The sequence below is a fragment of the Herpailurus yagouaroundi genome, unplaced genomic scaffold (assembly GCF_014898765.1).
Source record: "Herpailurus yagouaroundi ecotype Mexico unplaced genomic scaffold, PumYag 191, whole genome shotgun sequence".
Lineage (NCBI taxonomy): Eukaryota > Metazoa > Chordata > Mammalia > Carnivora > Felidae > Herpailurus > Herpailurus yagouaroundi.
Genome location: NW_024412422.1, coordinates 13751562 through 13772953, shown reverse-complemented (window position 1 = coordinate 13772953; position 21392 = coordinate 13751562). Strand labels below are relative to the sequence as shown.

The following is a 21392-nucleotide window of genomic DNA, read 5'->3' as shown; positions in this document are numbered from 1 at the left end:
TTTCAAACATACTGAGGCTGAGTCTCCCTAACAGAAACTGCTCACATATCTAAGTAACTTAGGTTGAGACAGAGAAGTAGATGATAATATTAAGATTTCCCATTTTGGGGTTATACGTGCTGTAATTCACAATAATGTGGTGGGGTAAGATAGGAACTGTAGATATTATAACCCTAGGAGCTCAAGTACATTTAGCCACAGAATAAGTTTTGACTTTTTTTTTTTTCAAATTCTATAGTTCCCTGAAATCTTCCTACTTACTAGCATCTCGCCAGTATTCTCTTTCTCTTTTCACTGGGCAAGTGACGTGTAGCCACGAACCTAGCGCTAAGAGAAGGAGAAATTTTCATATTTTGTTTCTCAGGCTGGAAATCAGCCTCCCCGGGGACATTTTAGGTTTCCAACAGCTCAGAATCAACTGTACCTTTCTCAGACTCGCTCTGCACAGACCGGCCGGCCATGCCTGCAGGAGAAAGCAAGCATTTATAAAGAACTTCGGCAGAACCTCACCCAATTTCTCTTTTCAGCACCCTAATTAAAAAGGCTACGTGAGGTGGCTCCTCCACTCTCACGAAAATCATCTCTGAAGTAGCACTGAAACCTTTCAACAAAGGGGCATTTATACAGCACAACGGAACCTTGATAACTGCAATGCTTAAGAAAACTACATTCCCACTCCCGAGGAAATTCACTGGCCAGGCTGGGTTTTAAGCGACTACCCTTCCTTATTTCACTCCTGTATAATACAAAGAAACCCAAGAGAGTTATTTTTCTTATTAAAAATATTTTTTATTGGCTGAAGCTGATCAATTCTCTTCTTTAGAAGGGATAGAAATGCACATTAGTATATTCTTTAAAAAATTAAATTACAAGTTAAAAGGGAAGTGTTTTTAGTCTTTAATGATAAAGAAAAAAAAAAACGCATATAAAATTTGATCTTCCAGCGAGCCTTTGTTTGTATGAGTAGATGGGACTTACTACAGACCCAGACACGATGGGGTTCTCTCTGTTCAGCTCGGGGACAGACGGGCCTCGATTGTCAGTAACTGATGAGATACTTTCCAGTTAAAAATATGTTCTGTCATATCATTTTATGTCTATTTTACACAGCGAAGTCCAGAGCAAAAGCCACGAAAGAGGAGGAGACTATTTCTCATATATTTACAGCTGTCTCTGATAAGCTGTTGGTTGTAGTTTAAATGCATGCACAGGTTTTTTAAAACTCAGAGAGTGAAAATAGCACTTTATATGCAGGGGTTCTCGATTTGATGTTCACACTTTTAAAGAGCTTCTCTCGTACTTAATTCTAGTCTGCATCTTTACAGAGAAGTCTTTTTCTCTGTGAGCATAATATACATAATTGTGTATACAGACAATACACAATAAGGTCTAATTGCTTACACATAAAACAATATTTCTTCGACATGAAAACGGTCAACTTGAAAAGCAAGAAAATACAGATGTTGAAAAACTAACTTTCAGTTTCTGCTTCCCTTTGGTATTAAGTGTTGCTTACAAAGGATTACAATCCTCTTTTTGTTTTCAAGGTTAAGCATTAGGTATTGATGTCTGCTTCCTGCCTTCCAAAGTTGGAAAATCGGCTTCTGCAGGAAGGAAACGACAGAGTGAATAAAATCAAGTCAAGGAGAGCGGTGGGCAGTGTGTTCTAATTCACAGTCTCTAAAAAATTAACTATGTACATCCTGATTTTTGTCTACCTAAGGTCGTGCAAAGTACCACAAGTCTTACAGCTTCTCAGCAAAGAGAGAGAAAGAGAACAGGAGACAGGGAATAGCTACCTGCGTTGACTGCTTTCACAGAGTTCTTGCTTACCCTGAAAGCATCTGAAATGATTATGTCTTTTAACTTCTCAGACTGGATTCTGAAGAAACTTTGCATATGAAATGTAGGTTTAACAGAAGGAAACAAATCAAGAAAGTGCAAACTACACCAATTAGCCTTTTTTCCCAAGATTTTTTCTTTTTATTTATTTTTTTGTTTATTTATTTATTTTGAGAGACAGACAATCCCAAGCAGACTCTGCACCCTGATGAGGCGCTGGGACTCATGAACCATGAGATCATGACCTGCGTGAAACCAAGAGTTGGACACTTAACTGACTGAGCCACCCAGGCACCCCTGAAGATTTTATTTTTAAGTCGTCTCTACACCCAACATGCGGCTCGAACTCACAACCCCGAGATCATGAATGTACACTCCATGGCCTGAGCCAGCTAGGTGCTCCAGTCAATGAACGTTTTTATAAAATTGAAACCCTATGAAAAGATTTCTTTCCGGACAGATATCCAGATGAAAGGCTGAAATGTTAATTTAGATTCTGATTTTGAAAGCTATCTGTATTCATATCCTTATATTTAAAATTCTAGGTATTGAGAACAAGAACTTTTTGATCTGCATTTCTCATACAAATAACTGACATTTTACTGATTAAATTTAGAAGGTATGTACAAATAGGTCAAACAAGAGAAAGGATTACAGGTCAAACAAATGCATGGCCTTGACTCTACATTATCAACGTTCCCAAGTTACTTATTAAATATCAATTGAGATATAAAGGGAGATAAACAAAAGTGACTTACCTCTGACCACAGTGAATACTGAAGTTGACTTTTGTTTTCTTCAGTTAGTAAGGAGGGTATTTTTTTGAGCTGACTCTTCTGAGACTTCTAAGTTCTATAAAACAACTTCTAAATTAGTACCCAGGAGAGAAAAACTGGACAGTACTTAAGACAATACACAAATATAGCAGAAATGCCTTTAAAAGACCTAAGGAATTAATGAAATACAATGAAGTAATTTCTTTTTTTTATAATTTTTTTTTTTAACGTTTATTTATTTTTGGGACAGAGAGAGACAGAGCATGAAGGGGGGAGGGGCAGAGGGAGAGGGACACACAGAATCGGAAACAGGCTCCAGGCTCCGAGCCATCAGCCCAGAGCCTGACGCGGGGCTCGAACTCACGGACCGCGAGATCGTGACCTGGCTGAAGTCGGACGCTTAACCGACTGCGCCACCCAGGCGCCCCCACAATGAAGTAATTTCAAACAACAAGCATCCATCCAGCAAAGAGGTACTGATTTCCTATTCATGTGTGGGGCCCTTTCGTCTCTAATTGCCTAGTTGGAAGGCTCTGTTTGCTTTACCATGTATGTTATGCCTTAAACTCTGGCAATCAACTAACACCCAGATATAACTGTCTCTTTGTCAGCCTTAATATGGACTATGTCATGAGCCCCTAATGATGACAAGGGTCATCAATAAGAATCGACAATTGTAAGTGCCACTGTTAATTACAAGTACTTACTGAGGGCTTGGTTAGTTAGCATTGTTAGGTGTTCTGGAGATTTTTTTTTTTAATGTTTATTATTTATGTATTTATTTTTTCAACGTTTTTATTTATTTTTGGGACAGAGAGAGACAGAGCATGAACGGGGGAGGGGCGGAGAGAAAGGGAGACACAGAATCGGAAACAGGCTCCAGGCTCTGAGCCATCAGCCCAGAGCCTGACGCGGGGCTCGAACTCACGGACCGCGAGATCGTGACCTGGCTGAAGTCGGACGCTCAACCGACTGCGCCACCCAGGCGCCCCTTTATGTATTTATTTTTAATGTTTATTCATTTCTGAGAGACAGAGAGAGAGAGAGCATGAGCAGGGGAGGGGCAGAGAGAGAGGGAGACACAGGATCCGAAGCAGGCTCCAGGCTCTGAGCTGTCAGCACAGAGCCCGACACGGGGCTCGAACTCATGGACTGTGAGATCCTGACCTGAGCCGAAGTCAGATGCTTAACTGACTGAGCCATCCAGGTGCCCCTTGTTTATTTTGAGAGAGAGAAAGAGAGCATGTGCACACGAGTGGGAGAGGGGCAGAGACAGAAGAGAAAGAGAATCCCAAGCAGGCTTCACGTCAGTGCAGAGCCCGATGCGGGGCTCTATCTCCTGAACCAGAACCGAAATCGAGTTGGATGCTTGATCGACTGAGCCACCCAGGCGCCCCTGGGAGATCAATTTTTAAAAAGGCGAAAAAGAAGGAAAGAGAAGGATGATACCTGGAAAGACAGCGGTAGACACAGCTGGTGGACTTCAGGGTGCAGGGAAAGCCTGCCTCCTCAGCCTCTTCCTCCTCCCCAGGGGGCCCGCATTTGAGCCAGGCTGAGGCTCTTCTCAGCGCTCCCAGACCTCCGGGCTTTAATCATCCCACATCCTCTCTGCTCAAACAGCCTTCCTATGTATTCTACCATCTGATGTATTTTATTTCATTCCTTTAAAAACATTCTTCTGCAAGGGAGCTGTAGGCTTTCCCAGCCTGCCACGAAAACAGGTCAAGAACCCCGACAGGACCGACAGTCTCGAGCTAGCAATGAGGATGTCGGGTCCCCTGTGCTCGTCACAAGTCCAAATTCAGTTTCAGGCTGAGTCCCTCCCTGTTTCCACCCCTCAACTAAGTAGGAAGCCGGCTGTGGGGCAAGGTGATGTGGTCAGCTATGCTGTGTTTTACTCTTTCTTTTCTCTCTCTTTAAATCATTGGGGCTTTAAAAAATAGTTAATAGGGGCCCCTGGGTGGCTCAGTCGGTTGAGCATCTGACTTCGGCTCAGGCCACGATCTCACGGTCCGTGAGTTCGAGCCCCGCGTCGAGCTCTGTGCTGACAGCTCAGAGCCTGGAGCCTGCTTTGGATTCTGTGTTTCCCTCTCTCTCTCTGCTCCTCCCCTGTTCATGCTCTGTCTCTCTCTGTCTCAAAAATAAATAAGTAAGTAAATAAATAAATAAATAAATAAATAAATAAATAAATTAGTTAATACACATTCAAATACGATAAAAAGAATATATATTCTTTTTTTAATGTTTATTTATTTTTGAGAGAGGGAGAGACAGAGCGCACACGTGGGCAAGGGAGGGGCAGAGAGAGAATCCCAAGCAGGTTCCATACTGCCAGCCCAGAGCCTGCCCCAGGGCTCGAACTCATGAACCATGAGATCATGACCTATGCTGAACCAAGAGTCGAATGCTCAACTGAGCCACCCAGGCGCCCCCAAAATAGTATATATTCTTATCCCCATCCCTTTGGGTACATGTGAAGAATAACATATGAGCCTTTCAGTATCTTGCTTCTTTTCACTTAATAATATATCCCATAAGTATGTCCACATCTGAGCTCTTCCTCACTCTGTTTTATGGCTAAGCAATATTCCAGTGTGGACACACCATCGCTACTCCCTGAGTTCCTTTTTGCTGGACACTCGGAATTGTTTCCAAACTTTTGCTATTACAAAGCAATGCTGCAGGGGTGTCTGGGTGGCTCAGTCGGTTAAGTGTCCAACTCTCGATTTCGGCTCAGGTCGTGATCTCACGCTGCACGGGTTCGAGCCCCGAGGGGGGCTCCGTGCCAGTCTCTGTGCCAACAGTGCAGAGCCTGCTTGGAATTCTCTCTCTCTCCCTCTTTCCTTGCCCCTCTCCTGCTTGTGTGCACTCTCTCTCTCTCAAGATAAATGAACTTTAAAATTTTTTTTTATTTTAATGTTTATTTATTCTTGAGACAGAGAGAGACAGAGCATGAGCGGGGGAGGGTCAGAGAGAGGGAGACACAGAATCTGAAGCAGACTCCAGGCTCCGAGCTGTCGGCACAGAGCCCGACGCGGGGCTCGAACTCACAGACCGTGAGATCATGACCTGAACCGAGGTTGGACGCTCAACCGACTGAGCCACCCAGGCGCCCCAAGATAAATGAACTTTAAAAAAAAAAAAAAAAAAAAAAGCAGTGCTGCAATGTAAAACTTGTACATAGGCCACTTTATACACATGTGGATGTACTGGTAGGAGAGATTCCCAAAGCAACACTACTGTGTCAAAGGCTCAGTTCTGCAAGTTTGAGTAAATGGTGCCAAGTTCCCTGACACAAGGTTTGAATCACTTTGTGCTCCCCCAGAAATGTCTAAGAATGTGTTTGAGAAAAAGGCTTTGAAATAAGACCCTTGTTCTCTGCAACAGATGCCCAAAAATGGTGACGCAGACAGGCTGCTCAGAATTTTACCCTGCTTCCTTATTGCAAAAATTAAGACTTTTTACAAATTGGGGAGCCTGGGTGGCTCAGTCAGTTGGGCATCCAACTCTTGATTTCCACTCAGGTCATGGGGTTGAGCTCTGAGTCGGGCTCCAAGCTGCCAGCTCAGAGCCCACTTGGATTCTCTCTCTGCCTCTCTCTCTCTCTCAAAATCAATAAACTTAAAAGATTCTCTCTTTCTCTGTCCCTCTGCCCTCTCCCCCGCTCACACATTCTCTAAAATTAATTTAAAAAAAAAAGAATTTTTACAAATCATTTGCTTTTTTCTATAACTATCCAGTTCCAAGGACCAGAGGGACGGAATTTGTAAAGCATGTTGCCAAGTATATTTCTGTGAATTACATTGTTTTTTCAATGTTTCCAGAATTAGCTAATAATCTTCCAGAAAATTTTTTACATCTGAAGGCAATACTTTTTCCAACTAATTCCAAATGATTATCTGATTCTAGCTATGGAATGTTAAGTGAGAGAATTAATCACTTTTCCTCACCTGTAAGATGAAAGGTTGAGATTACACCCTCTTCTAGGTCTTTCTAGCTCCAAAATTCTCTTAAACCAAGTTTTCACCAACCTCAAGCGGCTTTAGCATTTTTTTCATTCTCTAGCTGAGGTTACTGTTTTGTCTTTTTCTTTTTTTTGAATTTTTTAACATTTATTATTTTTGAGAGAGAGAGAGACAGCACAAGTGGGGAAGGAGCAGAGAGAGAGGGGGACACAGAATCTGAAGCAGGCTCCAGGCTCTGAGCTGTCGACACAGGGCTCGAACTCATGAGCTGTGAGATCATGACCAGAGCCGAAGTCAGACGCTTGACCGACTGAGCCACCCACGCACCCGTTTTGTCTTTTTTCTGATCATGTCCATTCCAGGTATTTATTTACTGAGCGTCCTCTAGCAGGTACTGTGTGTGCTACAACTAGGAATGCCCAAATGAGTATGAGGGGCTCCCGAAGGTGCTCACAGAGGAGGGGAGGACACATATGTAATCTGCTATCCTGCACTGTGACCTGTGCTCTCATGGAGATACATATATGGACACATACATACAAAGCCCTGCTATGAGGACAAAAGGGAGGGAGCTATCGATTATATCTTAGATAGGAATTTGACATAAAACCCTCCAGAAGAGGGGCACCTGCGTGGCTCAGTTGCTTAAGCGTCTAACTCTTGGTTTTGGCTCAGGTCATGATCTCACAGTTCATGGGTTCAAGTCCCACGTCAGGCTCCATGCTGGCAGTGTGGAGCCTACTTGGGATTCTCTCTCTCTCTCTTTCTCTCTCTTTCTCTCTCTCTCTCCCCTTCTCTCTTTGCCTGCTCACTCACTCTCTCTCTCTCTGTCTCAAAATAAATAAACTTAAAAAAAACAACAACAACCCTACAGAAGAGGTTAGGAGCCTGAGGCCATGAGAATGACTAGGAGTCGGCCAGGTAGATTTTACTGAAAGACAGTTCTGCTCGAACACTTGTTTTGAAAACATGAATTTGTTCCAACACAGCTGATATATTAGGGAGCAATTTGGGCCTAATGTGAAGTTTGCATTTATTTACCTGCAATTTTGTCCACGAGAAATGCTAGGTAAATTGTGCCCAGTTGCCTGAGCCATGGCATGCCAGAATACAGACACACACCTGCACCCCTCAAACATCCACTGCCCTCCCCCAGTTTCCCCGTGTGTGTTAAAAGCCACCCCATCCACATCTGCTGCTATAACTTCCCAGCCAATTCCCTCATCCCAGTGAATCATAAGCTGCCACCTCCCCAACACCCAATTCCACAAGCAAACTTCAGGTCTTTCTCAAGATAAAGTGCCATATTGCTTACAGGACTTATCTATTTCTTAATGACTTGTATAAAAACTGTCCTACTGGGGTGTATAAAACTGTATACACTGTATAAAAATTGTCCTGTATATAACTGTATACAGTTATATAACTGTATAAAAACTGTCCTACTGGGGTGCCTGGGTGGCTCAGTCAGTTAAGCGTCTGACTTCAGCTCAGGTCATGATTTCGTGGTTTGTGGGTTCAAGCCCCACATCGGGCTCTGTGCTGACAGCTCGGAGCCTGGAGCCTGCTTCAGTTTCTGTCTCTGTCTCTTTCTGCTCCTCCCCTGCTCATGCTCTGTCTCTCTCTCTCTCCCTCTCAAAAATTAAACATTAAAAATTTTTTAAAATATATGTACTCTTTATTTTTTAAGTTTCATTTAAATAATGTCTATACCCAACGAAGGGCTCGAACTCACAACCCAAGATCAAGAGTCTCAGGTTCTTCCAAATGAGCCAGCCAGGTGCCCCAAGACTCTTTTTTTTTTTTTTTTTTTTGAAGTAAGCTCTAGGCCCAATATGGGGCTTGAACTTACAACCCCAAGATCAGGAATCCAGGCGCCCCTTTTCTATAGTAAAGGATTAAATGATACGATCTAGTAGCAGGCCTAATATTCTGTAATTCTGAGCCAGTGCTAAGTATAAAGGGTATCTCAAGATACATGTAATGACTGTAATGTGATCTGAAACCATCTGTGATCTCTACTAGGAACAAAGTCATAGGTATTATGTACTCCTATGACTTGTTTCCTATATCCAGAATTGAAGGAAGTGCTAAATTTCAATCAGAGGTTAATTAAAATAAGCTTATGTGTGTTTTTTATTCACATCAAAGTTTATGGATCCCCTGAATTCTATTCAACAAACTCTAGTTAAAAATCTCTGCCTAACAAATCCATAGAGAAAAAAGGGAGATTGATAATTAGCCGCCAGGGGCTAGGGGAGAGGGAAGGGGGAGGGACTGCTAATGGGTACGGGCTTTCTTTGGGGATGATGAAAATGTTCAAAGTTAGATTATGGTGACAGTCGCATACTTTGTAAAATACACTAAAACCACTGGATTGTACACTTCACATAGAAGAACGTGATGGTATATACATTATATCTCAGTAAAGCTGTTTAAAAAAACCCTTACGAATACTTAAAAATACTTTCTGCCCCAATGTAAAATAAATTGCTTCACTAATGCTTCAAAGAATCTGTCAAGAAAAAAAAATCTTTCTTCCCAGAAAACACCACAAAGTCCATTAAGATTTCTACTTTGAAAAGCTTATGTGGGATACATGGTAGATATTCTTTTAAAAATCACTTTTTTTGGAGCCCATTCTTCTTTTTTTTAATGTTTGTTTATTTTGAGAGAGAGAGCGTGCATGAGCGGGAGAGGGACAGAGAGAGAGGAGAGAGAGAGAATATCCCAAGCAGGCTCTGCGCTGTGAGCACAGAGCCGAGGCAGGGCTTGAACTCAAGGTTATGAGATCATAACCTGAGCTGAAATCAAGAGTTGGACGTTTAACCGACTGAGCCCCCCAGGCGCCCTGGAGCCCATTATTCTTTCAGGCAATCTTTGTGACTACCTGTTGAAGCTCATGGCAATGAGCATGTTGATTCTAAAATGGTTAATGGTCTTGGGGTGCCTGGTAGTCTCAGTCAGTGAAGAGTGAGACTTGGTTTCGGGGTTGTGAGTTCGAGCCCCATATTGGGTGTAGAGATTACTTAAAAATAAAATCCTTAAAAAAAAGCAATAAAATAAAAGGGATAATGTTTTAGTTTCAGATCATCTGTGTCACATGGAAACCACTCCATGGAACTCTGAATCTACCAAAACACCAATGTGATGAGGAACCAAGCAAGCATTGCCCCCAGAGAGTATTTCATGGAACAAGGCAAGGACGTCTGCCCTCACTTTTCTGTCCAACACTGATCTGGAGGTCTTAGCCAGAGCGATAAGGTAAGAAAAAGACATAGGGCATACAGATCAGAAAAAGATATTCTTTGTTCACAAATGACATGATTGTCCATGTAGAAATCCCTAACCATCTATAGAAAACCTACCAGCATAGGTGAATTTAGATAGGGGCAATTTACAAAAAAAGTCAACTGCAGTTCTTTATACCATCAGCAATTAGTGAAATTTAAAGTGCCATGTATAATAGCAGCAATAAACAAAATATTAGCAATACATTTAACAAAAGCAAGACGCCTACGAAAACTACAAAATAAGAGAAATGAAGGAAGGCCTTCTATTTAGGTCTAAAAACAAACAAACAAACAAACAAACTATATGGAGATATACTCTGTTCACAAATGTCAATTCTTCCCCAAGTGATCTATAAATTCAATGAAATCACAATATCCAACTGTATCTTTGTAAAAATTGACAAGTTGACTCTACAACTCCCATGGACCTGCAAGAGATCTAGAGTAGACAAAGCAATTTTGCAAAAAAAGAAGCAGAGCATGTATACTACCTGATTTCAAGACCCTCCACAGTTATATAATCAATACAGCGTGGCATAAGGGGAGCTACCAGATCAACAGAACTGATTGGAGACTCCAAAAACAGATCCTTGCATATACGGTCAACTGAGTTTCAACAGAGTTGCCAAAAGTAATTCAACTGGGAAGGGCAGTCTTGTCACCAAATGGTGCTGGAACTGGATACCTATGTGAAGAAAAATGAACCAGATCCTCACTTCATACCATCTGCAAAAATTAAATTGAGATAAACCATAGACCGAAACAGAACCTTAGAACTTTCAGGAGGAGACCATATTTACAACCTTGGGGCAGATTTCTCAGGACACAAAAACTGCCACTTAAAAAAAATTTGATAAACTGGACTTCATCAACATTTTATATTCTGCTCTTCAAAAGACACTTAAAATAAAAAGGCAAACCACAAAGTGGGAGAAAATATTTGCAACATATCTGACAAAAGACAGAGGCCTTGTGTGCAGAGTATATTAAGAACCCTTACAACCGAATATAATAAAGGAAACAACTCAAACTTAAAATGGGCAAAAGACTTGAACAGACACTTCACAAAAGTATATAAAGAGCCAATAAGCACACAAAAAGATGCACATCATTAGGTTATCAGGAAAATGGAAATTAAATGGCAACCACATGAGGGCACCTGGGTGGCTCAGTCCATTGTGAGTTCCGGGGCCCCTGCCCCACACTGGGCTCTCTGCTGTCATCGGGGAGCCCGCTTCAGATCCTCTGTCTGCCCCTCCCCCACTCACACTATCAAAAAACAACAAAATAATAAATGGCAACCAGATGCCACTTCACATTTATCAGGATGGCTAAAATCAAACTGACAAGGGTTGCCTGGGTGGCTCAGTCGGTTGGGCGTCCGACTTCGGCTCAGGTCACGATCTCGCGGTCCATGAGTTCGAGCCCCGCGTCGGGCTCTGGGCTGATGGCTCAGAGCCTGGAGCCTGCTTCCGATTCTGTGTCTCCCTCTCTGCCCCTCCCCATTCACGCTCTGTCTCTCTCTGTCTCAAAAAATAGATAAACGTTAAAAAAAAAAAATCAGGGGCACCTGGGTGGCGCAGTCGGTTAAGCGTCCGACTTCAGCCAGGTCACGATCTCGCGGTCCGTGAGTTCGAGCCCCGCGTCAGGCTCTGGGCTGATGGCTCAGAGCCTGGAACCTGTTTCCGATTCTGTGTCTCCCTCTCTCTCTGTCCCTCCCCCGTTCATGCTCTGTCTCTCTCTGTCCCAAAAATAAATAAACATTGAAAAAAAAATTAAAAAAAAAATCAAATCAAATCAAATCAAACTGACAAAACCAAGCACTGGTGAGGATGTGGAGCACCTGGAATGTTCATACACTGCTGGCAGGGATGCAAATGGTACAAACCACCCTGAAAAACACTTTGGCAGTTTATTAAAAAGTTAAGCATGCACCTGTCCTATAACTAGTGATTCTATTTCTAGGTATTTTCCTTTGAGAAATAAAAACATATTTCCATTTTACAAAAGGTTTATATAAAAAATGTTCATAGCAGCTTTATTCATTATAGCCCCAAACTGCAAACAACCCACGTGTCCCATCAACAGGTGAATAAACAAACTGTGGTCTCGTCATACAATGGAATACTGATCGGCAATAAAAAGGAGGGAAGTACCAGTATACACAACAACATGGACAAATCTCAAAATAGTTCTATTGAAAGAAGCTAGACAAAGAGTACATATCATATGACTGCATTTATACGAAGTTCTAGAATAGGCCAACTATTCTTCCATGATCAAAATCAGAGCAGTAGCTCCCTGGAGTAGGGGAAAGGGGGAGTCCACGCCAAAGAACATGAGGGAACTTTCTGGGGTGGTGGAAATGTTCTATATCTTGACTGGGATATTGGTTAAATGAGTGTATATACATTTATCTAAACTTACTGAACTAACGATCTGTGTTGGTTTTCATTAAGGAATAAGTACTTAGTTAGGCATTAAAGTCTACAAAGTTGATCTTATTTTATTTCATTTTTTTAATTCAAGTTAGTTAACATACAGGGTAGTCTTGGCTTCAGGAGTAGAATCCAGTGAGGGGCGCCTGGGTGGCTCAGTTGGCTAAGGAGTAGAATCCAGTGATTCATCTCTTACATGTAATACCCAGTGCTCATCCCGAAAAGTGCCCTCCTTCATGCCCCTCACCCATTTAACCCATCCCCCCACAACTTCCAGCAACCCTCAGTTTGTCCTCTGTATTTAGGAGTCTCTTATGGTTTGCCTCCCTCTCTGTTTTATCTTATTTTTCCTTTCCTTCTGCTATGTTCCCTTCTGCTATGTTCATCTGTTGAGTTTCTCAAATTCTACATATGAGCAAAATCATATGATATGTCTTTTTCTGACTTATTTCACTTGGCATAATACCCTCCATTTCCATCCACATTGTTGTAAATGGCAGGATTTCATTCTTTTTCATTGCCAAGTAATGTTCCATCATGCGCTTGTGTACACGCGCGCGCGCGCGTGTGTGTATACATACCACATCTTCTTTACCCATTCATCAGTCAATGGATATTTGGGCTCTTTCCATAAATAATTTGGCTATTGTTGATAGCGCTGCTATAAACATTGGGGTGCATGTGCCCCTTCAAATCAGCATTTTTATATACTTTTGTATACTTTGGATAAAATCCTAGTAGTGCAGTTGCTGAGTTGTATGGTAGTTCTATTTTTAATTTTCTGAGGAACCTTCATACTGTTTTCCAGAGTGGCTGCACCAGTTTGCATTCCCACCAACAGTGCAAAAGGTTCCTCACCAACATCTGTTGTTTCCTGAATTGTTAATTTTAGCCACTCTGACAGGTGTGAGGATGTATGTCATTGTAGTTTTGATTTGTATTTCCATGATGATGAGTGACGTTGAGCATCTTTTCATGTGTCTGTTAGCCATCCGGATGTCTTCTTTGGAAAAGTGTCTATTCATGTCTTCTGCCCATTTCTTCACTGGATTATTTGTTTTTGGGGTATTGAGTTTGGTGGGTTCTTTATAGATTTTGGATACTAACCCTTATCCATTATGTCATTTGCAAATATCTTCTCCCATTCCATCGGTTGCCTATTTTTTTTTTTAATGTTTATTTATTTTTGAAAGAGAAAAGAAGGACAGGGCAGGGGAGGGATCCAAAGCAGGCTCTGTGCTTACAGCAAAGAGCCGGATGCAGGGGTCAAACTCACAAACCACAAGATCATGACCTCAGCGGAAGTCAGAAACTTAACCAACCGAGCCACCCAGCTGCCCCTCTGTCAGTTGCCTTTTAGTTTTGTTGATGGTTTCCTTTGCTGTGCAGAAGTGAGGCCATTTTTGTTTTTATTTCTCTTGCCTCTGGAGACATGTCAAGTAAGAAGTTGCTGTGGCCTAAATCAAAGAGGTTGCTGCCTATTTTCTCCTATAAGATTTTGATGGTTTCCTGTCTACATTTAAGTATTTCATCCATTTTGAGTTTATTTTTGTGTATGGTGTAAGAAAGTGGTTCAGGTTCATTCTTCTGCATGTCGCTGCCCAGTTTTCCCAGCACCACTTGCTAAAGAGACTGTCTTTATTCTGTTGGATAGTCTTTCCTGCTTTGTCAAAGATTAGTTGGCCATACATTTGTAGGTCCATTTCTGGGTTCTCTATTCTGTTCCATTGATCTGAGTGTTTTTGCACCAGTACCATACTGTCTTGATGATGACAGCTTTGTAGTATAGCTTGAAGTCCAGGATTGTGATGCCTCCAGCTTCAGTTATCTTTTTCAAGATTTCTTTGGTTATTCGGAGTCTTTTCTGGTTCCATACAAGTTTTAGGATTGTTTGTTCTAGCTCTGTGAAGAATGCCGATGTTATTTTGATAGGGATTGTGTTGAATATGTAGATTGCTTTGGGCAGTATTGACATTTTAACAATATAAGTTCTTCCAATCCATGAGCATGGAATATTTTTCCATTTTTTGTGTGTCTTCTTTAATTTCTTTCATAAGCTTTCTATGGTTTTCAGTGTGTAGATTTTTCGCCTCTTTGGTTAGGTTTATTCCTAGATATTTTATGGTTCTTGGTGCCAGTTTCATTCTTCTGCATGTTGCTGTCCAGTTCTCCCAGCACCATTTGCTAAAGAGACTGTCTTTCTTCCATTAGATACTCTTTCCTGCTTTGTCGAAGCCTAGTTGGCCATATATTTATGGGTCCATTTCTGGGTTCTCTATTCTTTTCCATTGATCTACTTGTCTGTTTTTGTGCCAGTACCATAGTGTCTTGATGAGTACAGCTTTGTAATACATCTTGAAGTCCAGAATTGTGATGCCTCCAGCTTTGGTTTTCTTTTCCAACATTACTTTAGCTATTCAGGGTCATTTGTGGTGCCATACAAATTTTAGGATTGTTTGTTCTAACTCTGTGAAGAATGCTGGTATCATTTTGATAGGGATTACGTTGGATGTGTAGATGCTTAGGGTAGTATCAACATTTTAACAATCTTTGTTCTTCCAATCCATAAGCATGGAATGTTTTTCCATTTCTTTGTGTCTTCTTCAGTTTCTTTCATAATCTTTCTATGGTTTTCAGCGTATAGATCTTTTACCTCGTACAAAGCCGATTTTAAAAGAAGTATTTCAGTGTTCGTACAGACCTTTTTTTATTTTAGTTTTTTGGTCAGGGACACAAAGAAGTTTAACTCTGTGGCTTTCATATATCTTTATGCACACAGCACACCCAAGTAATGTACCTGGAATCTTAAATTTAAAGCCTCAGTTCTAAGCTCTTATTTTAGAGATTAGGAAACTGGAACCCCAGTATCCCGATTTCAAGTTCAATGCTCTTTTCACTATTTATATTAAGGCTATAAAATCCACAAAGCAACTTACATCATTGCTACTGAAATGTTACTGGGCTCAGAAAAAGCAGTTAAAATTAACATGTAAAACACTCCCCCAAAAGAATGACAGATTTAGAATGAGTATGTTGTAATTGCTAGTGAAATAATAGCTCTAAGTAACAGTAATCAAAGAATGCTAAAATCATTAAGTGAACTTTATAAATATAAAAGCCCGGGCTGACCAACTCTTGAACTTCCAATGAACCTTTACATCCACAGGTGGCACAACCAGAGATCCGGGTCCTCCTGATGTGATGGATAGGCAGAGACAGCATCGCCAGTGAGGCAGTGATGCCAAAAGGAAAACACCAAATTGATCCCAAGTCTAACCAAGTCACTAGATCTAAATACCAGTTCTTAGGAATCATGGAGGACACAGGAATGTGTTAAATAACAATGAGGACAATTAGCAAGATCCAGAACGTGGGAAATTCTACAGGACAAATCACCCAGTGTTTCTTCCACAACTAAATGGCAAGAAAGAAAAAAAAAAAAAAAGGGAGAAGAAGAAGAAAGAGGAAGAAGAAAAAGGAGGAAGGAAGATGGTGAAGGACCTGCCAGTGATTGAGACTTTATTTCTATTTATTTATTTATTTATTTAGTAAACTCTACACCCAATGTGGGGCTCGAACTCATGAGCCTGAGATCAGGAGTAGTGTGCTCTTTTGACTGAACCAGACAGATGCCCCTTAAGACAGACTTTTTTTTTTTAAATCTTTTTTTTTTTTAATGTTTATTTATTTTTGAGACAGAGCATGAACGGGGGAGGGGCAGAGAGAGAGGGAGATACAGAATCGGAAGCAGGCTCCAGGTTCTGAGCCATCAGCCCAGAGCCCGACGCGGGGCTTGAACTCATGGACCGCGAGATCGTGACCTGGGCTGAAGTCGGACTCCTAACTGACTGAGCCACCCAGGCGCCCCAAGACAGACTTAAAAATTTTTTTTTTTTAACATTTATTTATTTTTGAGACAGAGAGAGACAGAGCATGAATGGGGGGAGGGCCAGAGAGAGAGGGAGACACAGAATCTGAAGCAGGCTCCAGGCTCTGAGCTGTCGGCACAGAGCCCGATGCGGGGCTCGAACTCACGGACCGTGAGATCGTGACCTGAGCGAAGTCGGACGCTCAACTGACTGAGCCACCCAGGCGCCCCCAAGACAGACTTTAAAGGACATATCCAAATGCCAAGTATGGACCTTGGTTGATTTAAATAAAGAGTAAAAAGGCATTTTTTAGATTAATGGGGAAAACTTAACATGGTCTAGTCATTAGGTTGATATTAACAAGTTATTGTTAACTTGGCTGGGTATGACAGTGTTAAAACCAGTTTTTTTAGGGGCGCCTGGGTGGCGCAGTCGGTTAAGCGTCCGACTTCAGCCAGGTCACGATCTCGCGGTCCGTGAGTTCGAGCCCTGCGTCAGGCTCTGGGCTGATGGCTCAGAGCCTGGAGCCTGTTTCCAATTCTGTGTCTCCCTCTCTCTTTGCCCCTCCCCCGTTCATGCTCTGTCTCTCTCTGTCCCAAAAATAAATAAAACGTTGAAAAAAAAAATTTTTTTTTTAAAACTATTTTTTTAAATGCTTATCTGTGAAGGATACATAATACAGTTTTTAAAAAATTTTTTAATGTTTATTTTTGAAAGAGAGAGAAAGATACAGCGGGAGAGGGCCAGAGAAAGAGGGAGACACAGAATCCAAAGAAGGCTCCAGGCTCTGAGCTGTCAGGACAGAGCCTGATGCAGGACTTGAACCCACAAACTGTGAGATCATGACCTGAGCTGAAGTTGGATGCCTAACCTACTGAGCCACCCAGGTGTCCCTGAGTTATTATTTTTGTTTGTTTTCTCTTGTTGTTGTTGTTTTTAATGTTCATTTACTTTTGAGATAGAGGGAGAGTGTGAGTGGGGTAGGGGCAGAGAGAGAGGTAGACAAAGGATCCGAAGCAGGCTCTGCGCTGACGGCAGAGAGCCCAATGCGGGGCTCGGACTCATGAACCGTGATCATGACCTGAGCCGAAGTCAGACGCTTAACTGACTGAGCCACCCAGGTACCCCACATAATGAAGTTTTTATGAGTGAAGTGATATGATGTCTAGGATTTGCTTCAAAATGCTAAGAAAACATGTACGGATAGGGGAAGATAAAACAAAAATGGCAGAACGTTGAAGGTCTGTGATTTTAATATTCTTCCTACTTCTGTATTTGAAGTTTTCTATAGTAAAATATGTAACCTTATATCCCAAGAATTTATATTCATACGCCCAGGTAATTAGAAAGAGGAAGTTGGGGCACAGTGACTTTTTTGTGTGATTTTTCCCTCGTCCTCGAAGCCAGTGTGCTACCTCTCTGTCTCAGAGACATACAGGAACTTTCCTTCTAGCAGAAAGGGATGCCCAACCAGTGACATCTGCGCGAGAGTACTCAGTGGAGTATTCGGGTACACAGAGGGGGTCAAAGGAAAAGTAACCACATACATTATTGGCACTGCTGCTGAAACTCTCAGAGCTGATGGGGAGCAGGGTACTCAACTCCAGGTCCGTAACCATCTGCCGAGACTCTGCCAGCAAACGCTGGAGCTTGCTTGTGGGCGAAAAGTCGTCCTGGGAAGACAACACAACGTAAGCATTCAAGAAATCAAGAAGCATTTTGAAATGTTTATGTTTACAAGCACAGTGTGATAAACACAAATGTTAACCACCCACTAATGTTTATTTGACTTTAGGCATTACATATCAAAGCTGGACATGAAATACTAGAAGAACCAAATTCCATTTATTTCTTAGAACCTACTTTGCTGGGGCGCCTGGGTGGCACAGTCGGTTAAGCGTCCGACTTCAGCCAGGTCACGATCTCGCGGTCCGTGAGTTCGAGCCCCGCTTCAAGCTCTGGGCTGATGGCTCAGAGCCTGGAGCCTGTTTCCGATTCTGTGTCTCCCTCTCTCTCTGTCCCTCCCCCGTTCATGCTCTGTCTCTCTCTGTCCCAAAAAATAAATAAACGTTGAAAAAAAAAAAAAAGAACCTACTTTGCTAAATAATTTGACTTCAACAGACCTTACAACTAATTAAGTAACATCCATGCGATAAAAAGAATCCTAGGCTGGGGCCCCTGGCTGTCTCAGTAGGTAGAGCGTGCAACTCTTGATCTTGGGGTTGTAAGTTCGAGCCCCACACTGGGTGTAGAGATTACTTAAAGATAAAATCTTTAAAAAAACAAAAATCCTAGGCATTAACTCTCCTAGATTAACTTTCCAAAGTCATAATTATCATGCTAATTAGTATTTCAAAATACTTGCAAAATGTAATTTTAACATTAAACGCTTGTAAGCTTTTAAGGGGCACCTGGGTGGCTCAGTCAGTTAAGCTTACGAGCTCAGGTCATGATCTCACTGTTTGTGAGTTTGAGCCCCGAGTCGGGATCTGTGCTTACAGCTCAGAGCCTGGAGGCTGCTTCAGATTCTGTGTCTCCCTCTCTGTCTGCCCCTCCCCTGCTGGTGCTCAGTCTCTCTCTCTCTCTCTCAAAAATAAATAAACATTAAAAATTTTTAAACAAATAATATAAAAATATGTGGATATGTGCCTTAATTTGTTCTTGTTTAATTTTCAACTTTGGGATCTAAAGTTTTAGCATGACAACCACTCTTGAAAGTACCTAGATTATTTTTTGCTAAGAAAAGTGAAGTCTAATGTTCCAGGAACAAAGATGATCACTACTGACCTGGATTTAGAAGACATTTAATAAATACCTGCTGAGTGAATATATCTGTGTGTGTGAGCACGTGCGCGTGCACACACATACACACACACACACAAATATATACATATATATGGACAACATAAGCATGTAATATATATACTGCCTCAAAAAATAGGTACCAACCCTGAAAAAAGGTCTCACAAGAACTGAAAAGGTAGTAACTAACATTTCCTCTCATACTAACAGCTTTAAAAAAATTAACATCTCTGAGGGGCACCTGGGGGCCTCAGTCGGTTAAGTGTCTGACTTCAGCTCAGGTCATGATCTCATGAGTTGAAGCCCTGCGTTGGGCTCTGTGCTGACAGCTCAGAGCCTGGAGCCTGCTTCGGATTCTGTGTCTCTGTCTCTCTCTGCCTCTCCCCTACTTGTGCTGTTTCTATCTCAAAAATAAACATTTAAACAAATGTTTAAAAATTAACAACTTTGAGGTATAATCAACATATAATTAACTACACAATTAAGTTGGGGTATCTAGGTGGTTCAGTCGGTTGGGTGTCCGACTTCAGCACAGGTCATAATCTTGTGGCTTGTGAGTTCAAGCCCTGCATTGGGCTCTGTGCTGACAGCTCAGAGCCTGAAGCCTGCTTCGGATTTGGTCTCCCTTTCTCCCTGCCCCTCCCCCACTCGCGTTCTGTCTCTGTCTCAAAAATAAATGTTTTAAAAAACTATATTGGGGCGCCTGGGTGGCGCAGTCGGTTAAGCGTCCGACTTCAGCCAGGTCACGATCTCGCGGTCCGTGAGTTCGAGCCCCGCATCGGGCTCTGGGCTGATGGCTCAGAGCCTGGAGCCTGTTTCCGATTCTGTGTCTCCCTCTCTCTCTGCCCCTCCCCCGTTCATGCTCTGTCTCTCTCTGTCCCAAAAATAAATAAACGTTGAAAAAAAAAAATTTTAAAAACTATACAATTAAGCTACATAATATGCTGAGTTTTACCTATGTACACAGCCCTGACACCACACCCACAACGGACAGGGAAGCAAACCTATGCCCCCTGGGAATTCCTGCTGGAGTCGGTCCACCCATTCCCAGCCAACACTGATCTGTCTTCTGTCACCAGAGACTAGTTTGCCTTTTCTGGAATTTTATATAAACACATTCATATTTTTGTCTATGTGGCATCTTTCATTCAGCATAATCATCTTGAGATTCACCTGTGCTGTGTATCGTAAGTAGTTTATGCCTTTGTACTCCTGAGAAGTACCTCACTGCATGCGGGCATCATTTTGTCTATTCACCTACTGATGTATATTTGGGTTGTTTCCAGTTTTTCAGTTAATACAAATAAAGCTGCTTGAGTATTCACGTGCAAGTCTTTGTATGGACGTGTTTCCATTGCTCTAGTGGAATAGCTGGGTCATATGGTACATGTATATTTAATTTTTTAAGAAACTACCCAAGTGCTCTTCAAAGTGAATTTTCTTTTCCCACCACCAGTGAATGAAAGTCCCAGTTGCTCCAGATTCTAGTCAACACTTAGTATGGTCAAGTTTTAACAAAGAGAACACCCATCAAATACCCATTAGGGGCCAGGCCCTAAAATATCTCATTTAGACCAAGCAAGTGTAATGTTATTATTGCATATTTGCAAATGAAGAAACTGAGGCTCAAAGAAAGTAAATAACTTTACTGAGGTCATTGAGCTAAGACAAAGCAAAACAAGGATGTGAACCCAGATCAGTTTCATAGCCTGTTATCTTCCCCAAGTAAAGCCAGAAGTAATTAAGTTCACTTCATGGGGCGCCTGGGTGGCGCAGTCGGATAAGCGTCCGACTTCAGCCAGGTCACGATCTCGCGGTCCGTGAGTTCGAGCCCCGCGTCGGGCTCTGGGCTGATGGCTCAGAGCCTGGAGCCTGTTTCCGATTCTGTGTCTCCCTCTCTCTCTGCCCCTCCCCCGTTCATGCTCTGTCTCTCTCTGTCCCAAAAATAAAAAAAAAATAAAAAAAATAAAAAGTTGAAAAAAAAAATTAAGTTCACTTCAACTTTATTTTCACTCTGACAGAGCTGTAATGTGGATCCCATTTACGGTGAAGGCACCGGCTCATGTGTGACAGTGACAGTGCAGTAACAACCTCACTGACCATCAGGAGGGGCATGAACAAACTGATTTATTCAATCAATAGACTACATATTGATCAGCAGTCAAAATGAAGGGACTAAGTCTTCAAGTATCAGCATGGATAAATGTCAGAAAATATTCACACAGTTGGAAAAATCATCGCAAAAGGATAGAGACAATCTTTTACCACTTACGCACATTTTAAATGCACACACGACATTATGTTTTTAAGTAGTAAAAGCATAAGAAAAAGCATGACTGCAACTTCAGGATAGTGATAACTGGTGGGGGGGAGTGGGCGAGGGGAGAAGGCACATGGGACCCACACT

General features: G+C 41.9%; 1 protein-coding gene across 11 annotated transcripts in view; it reads right to left on the bottom strand.

Moving 5' to 3' along the window:
• Positions 1–375: 375 nt before the first annotated feature.
• Positions 376–21392, bottom strand: part of CCDC62 (coiled-coil domain containing 62) — a 46754-nt gene continuing 25737 nt past the window's right edge. For 10 of the 11 annotated variants that reach the window (XM_040443977.1, XM_040443986.1, XM_040443978.1 and 7 more), the window contains 3 exons: positions 17731–17856; positions 2601–2694; positions 768–1604 (listed from right to left, as the gene is read on the bottom strand). In XM_040443977.1, the coding sequence (XP_040299911.1) occupies positions 2641–2694; positions 17731–17856 (180 nt within the window). In that variant the 3' untranslated portion in view covers positions 768–1604; positions 2601–2640. Of the gene's footprint in view, positions 464–767; positions 1605–2600; positions 2695–17730; positions 17857–21392 lie in introns of those variants that run through there. The other variant, XR_005781127.1, reaches the window with a different exon arrangement.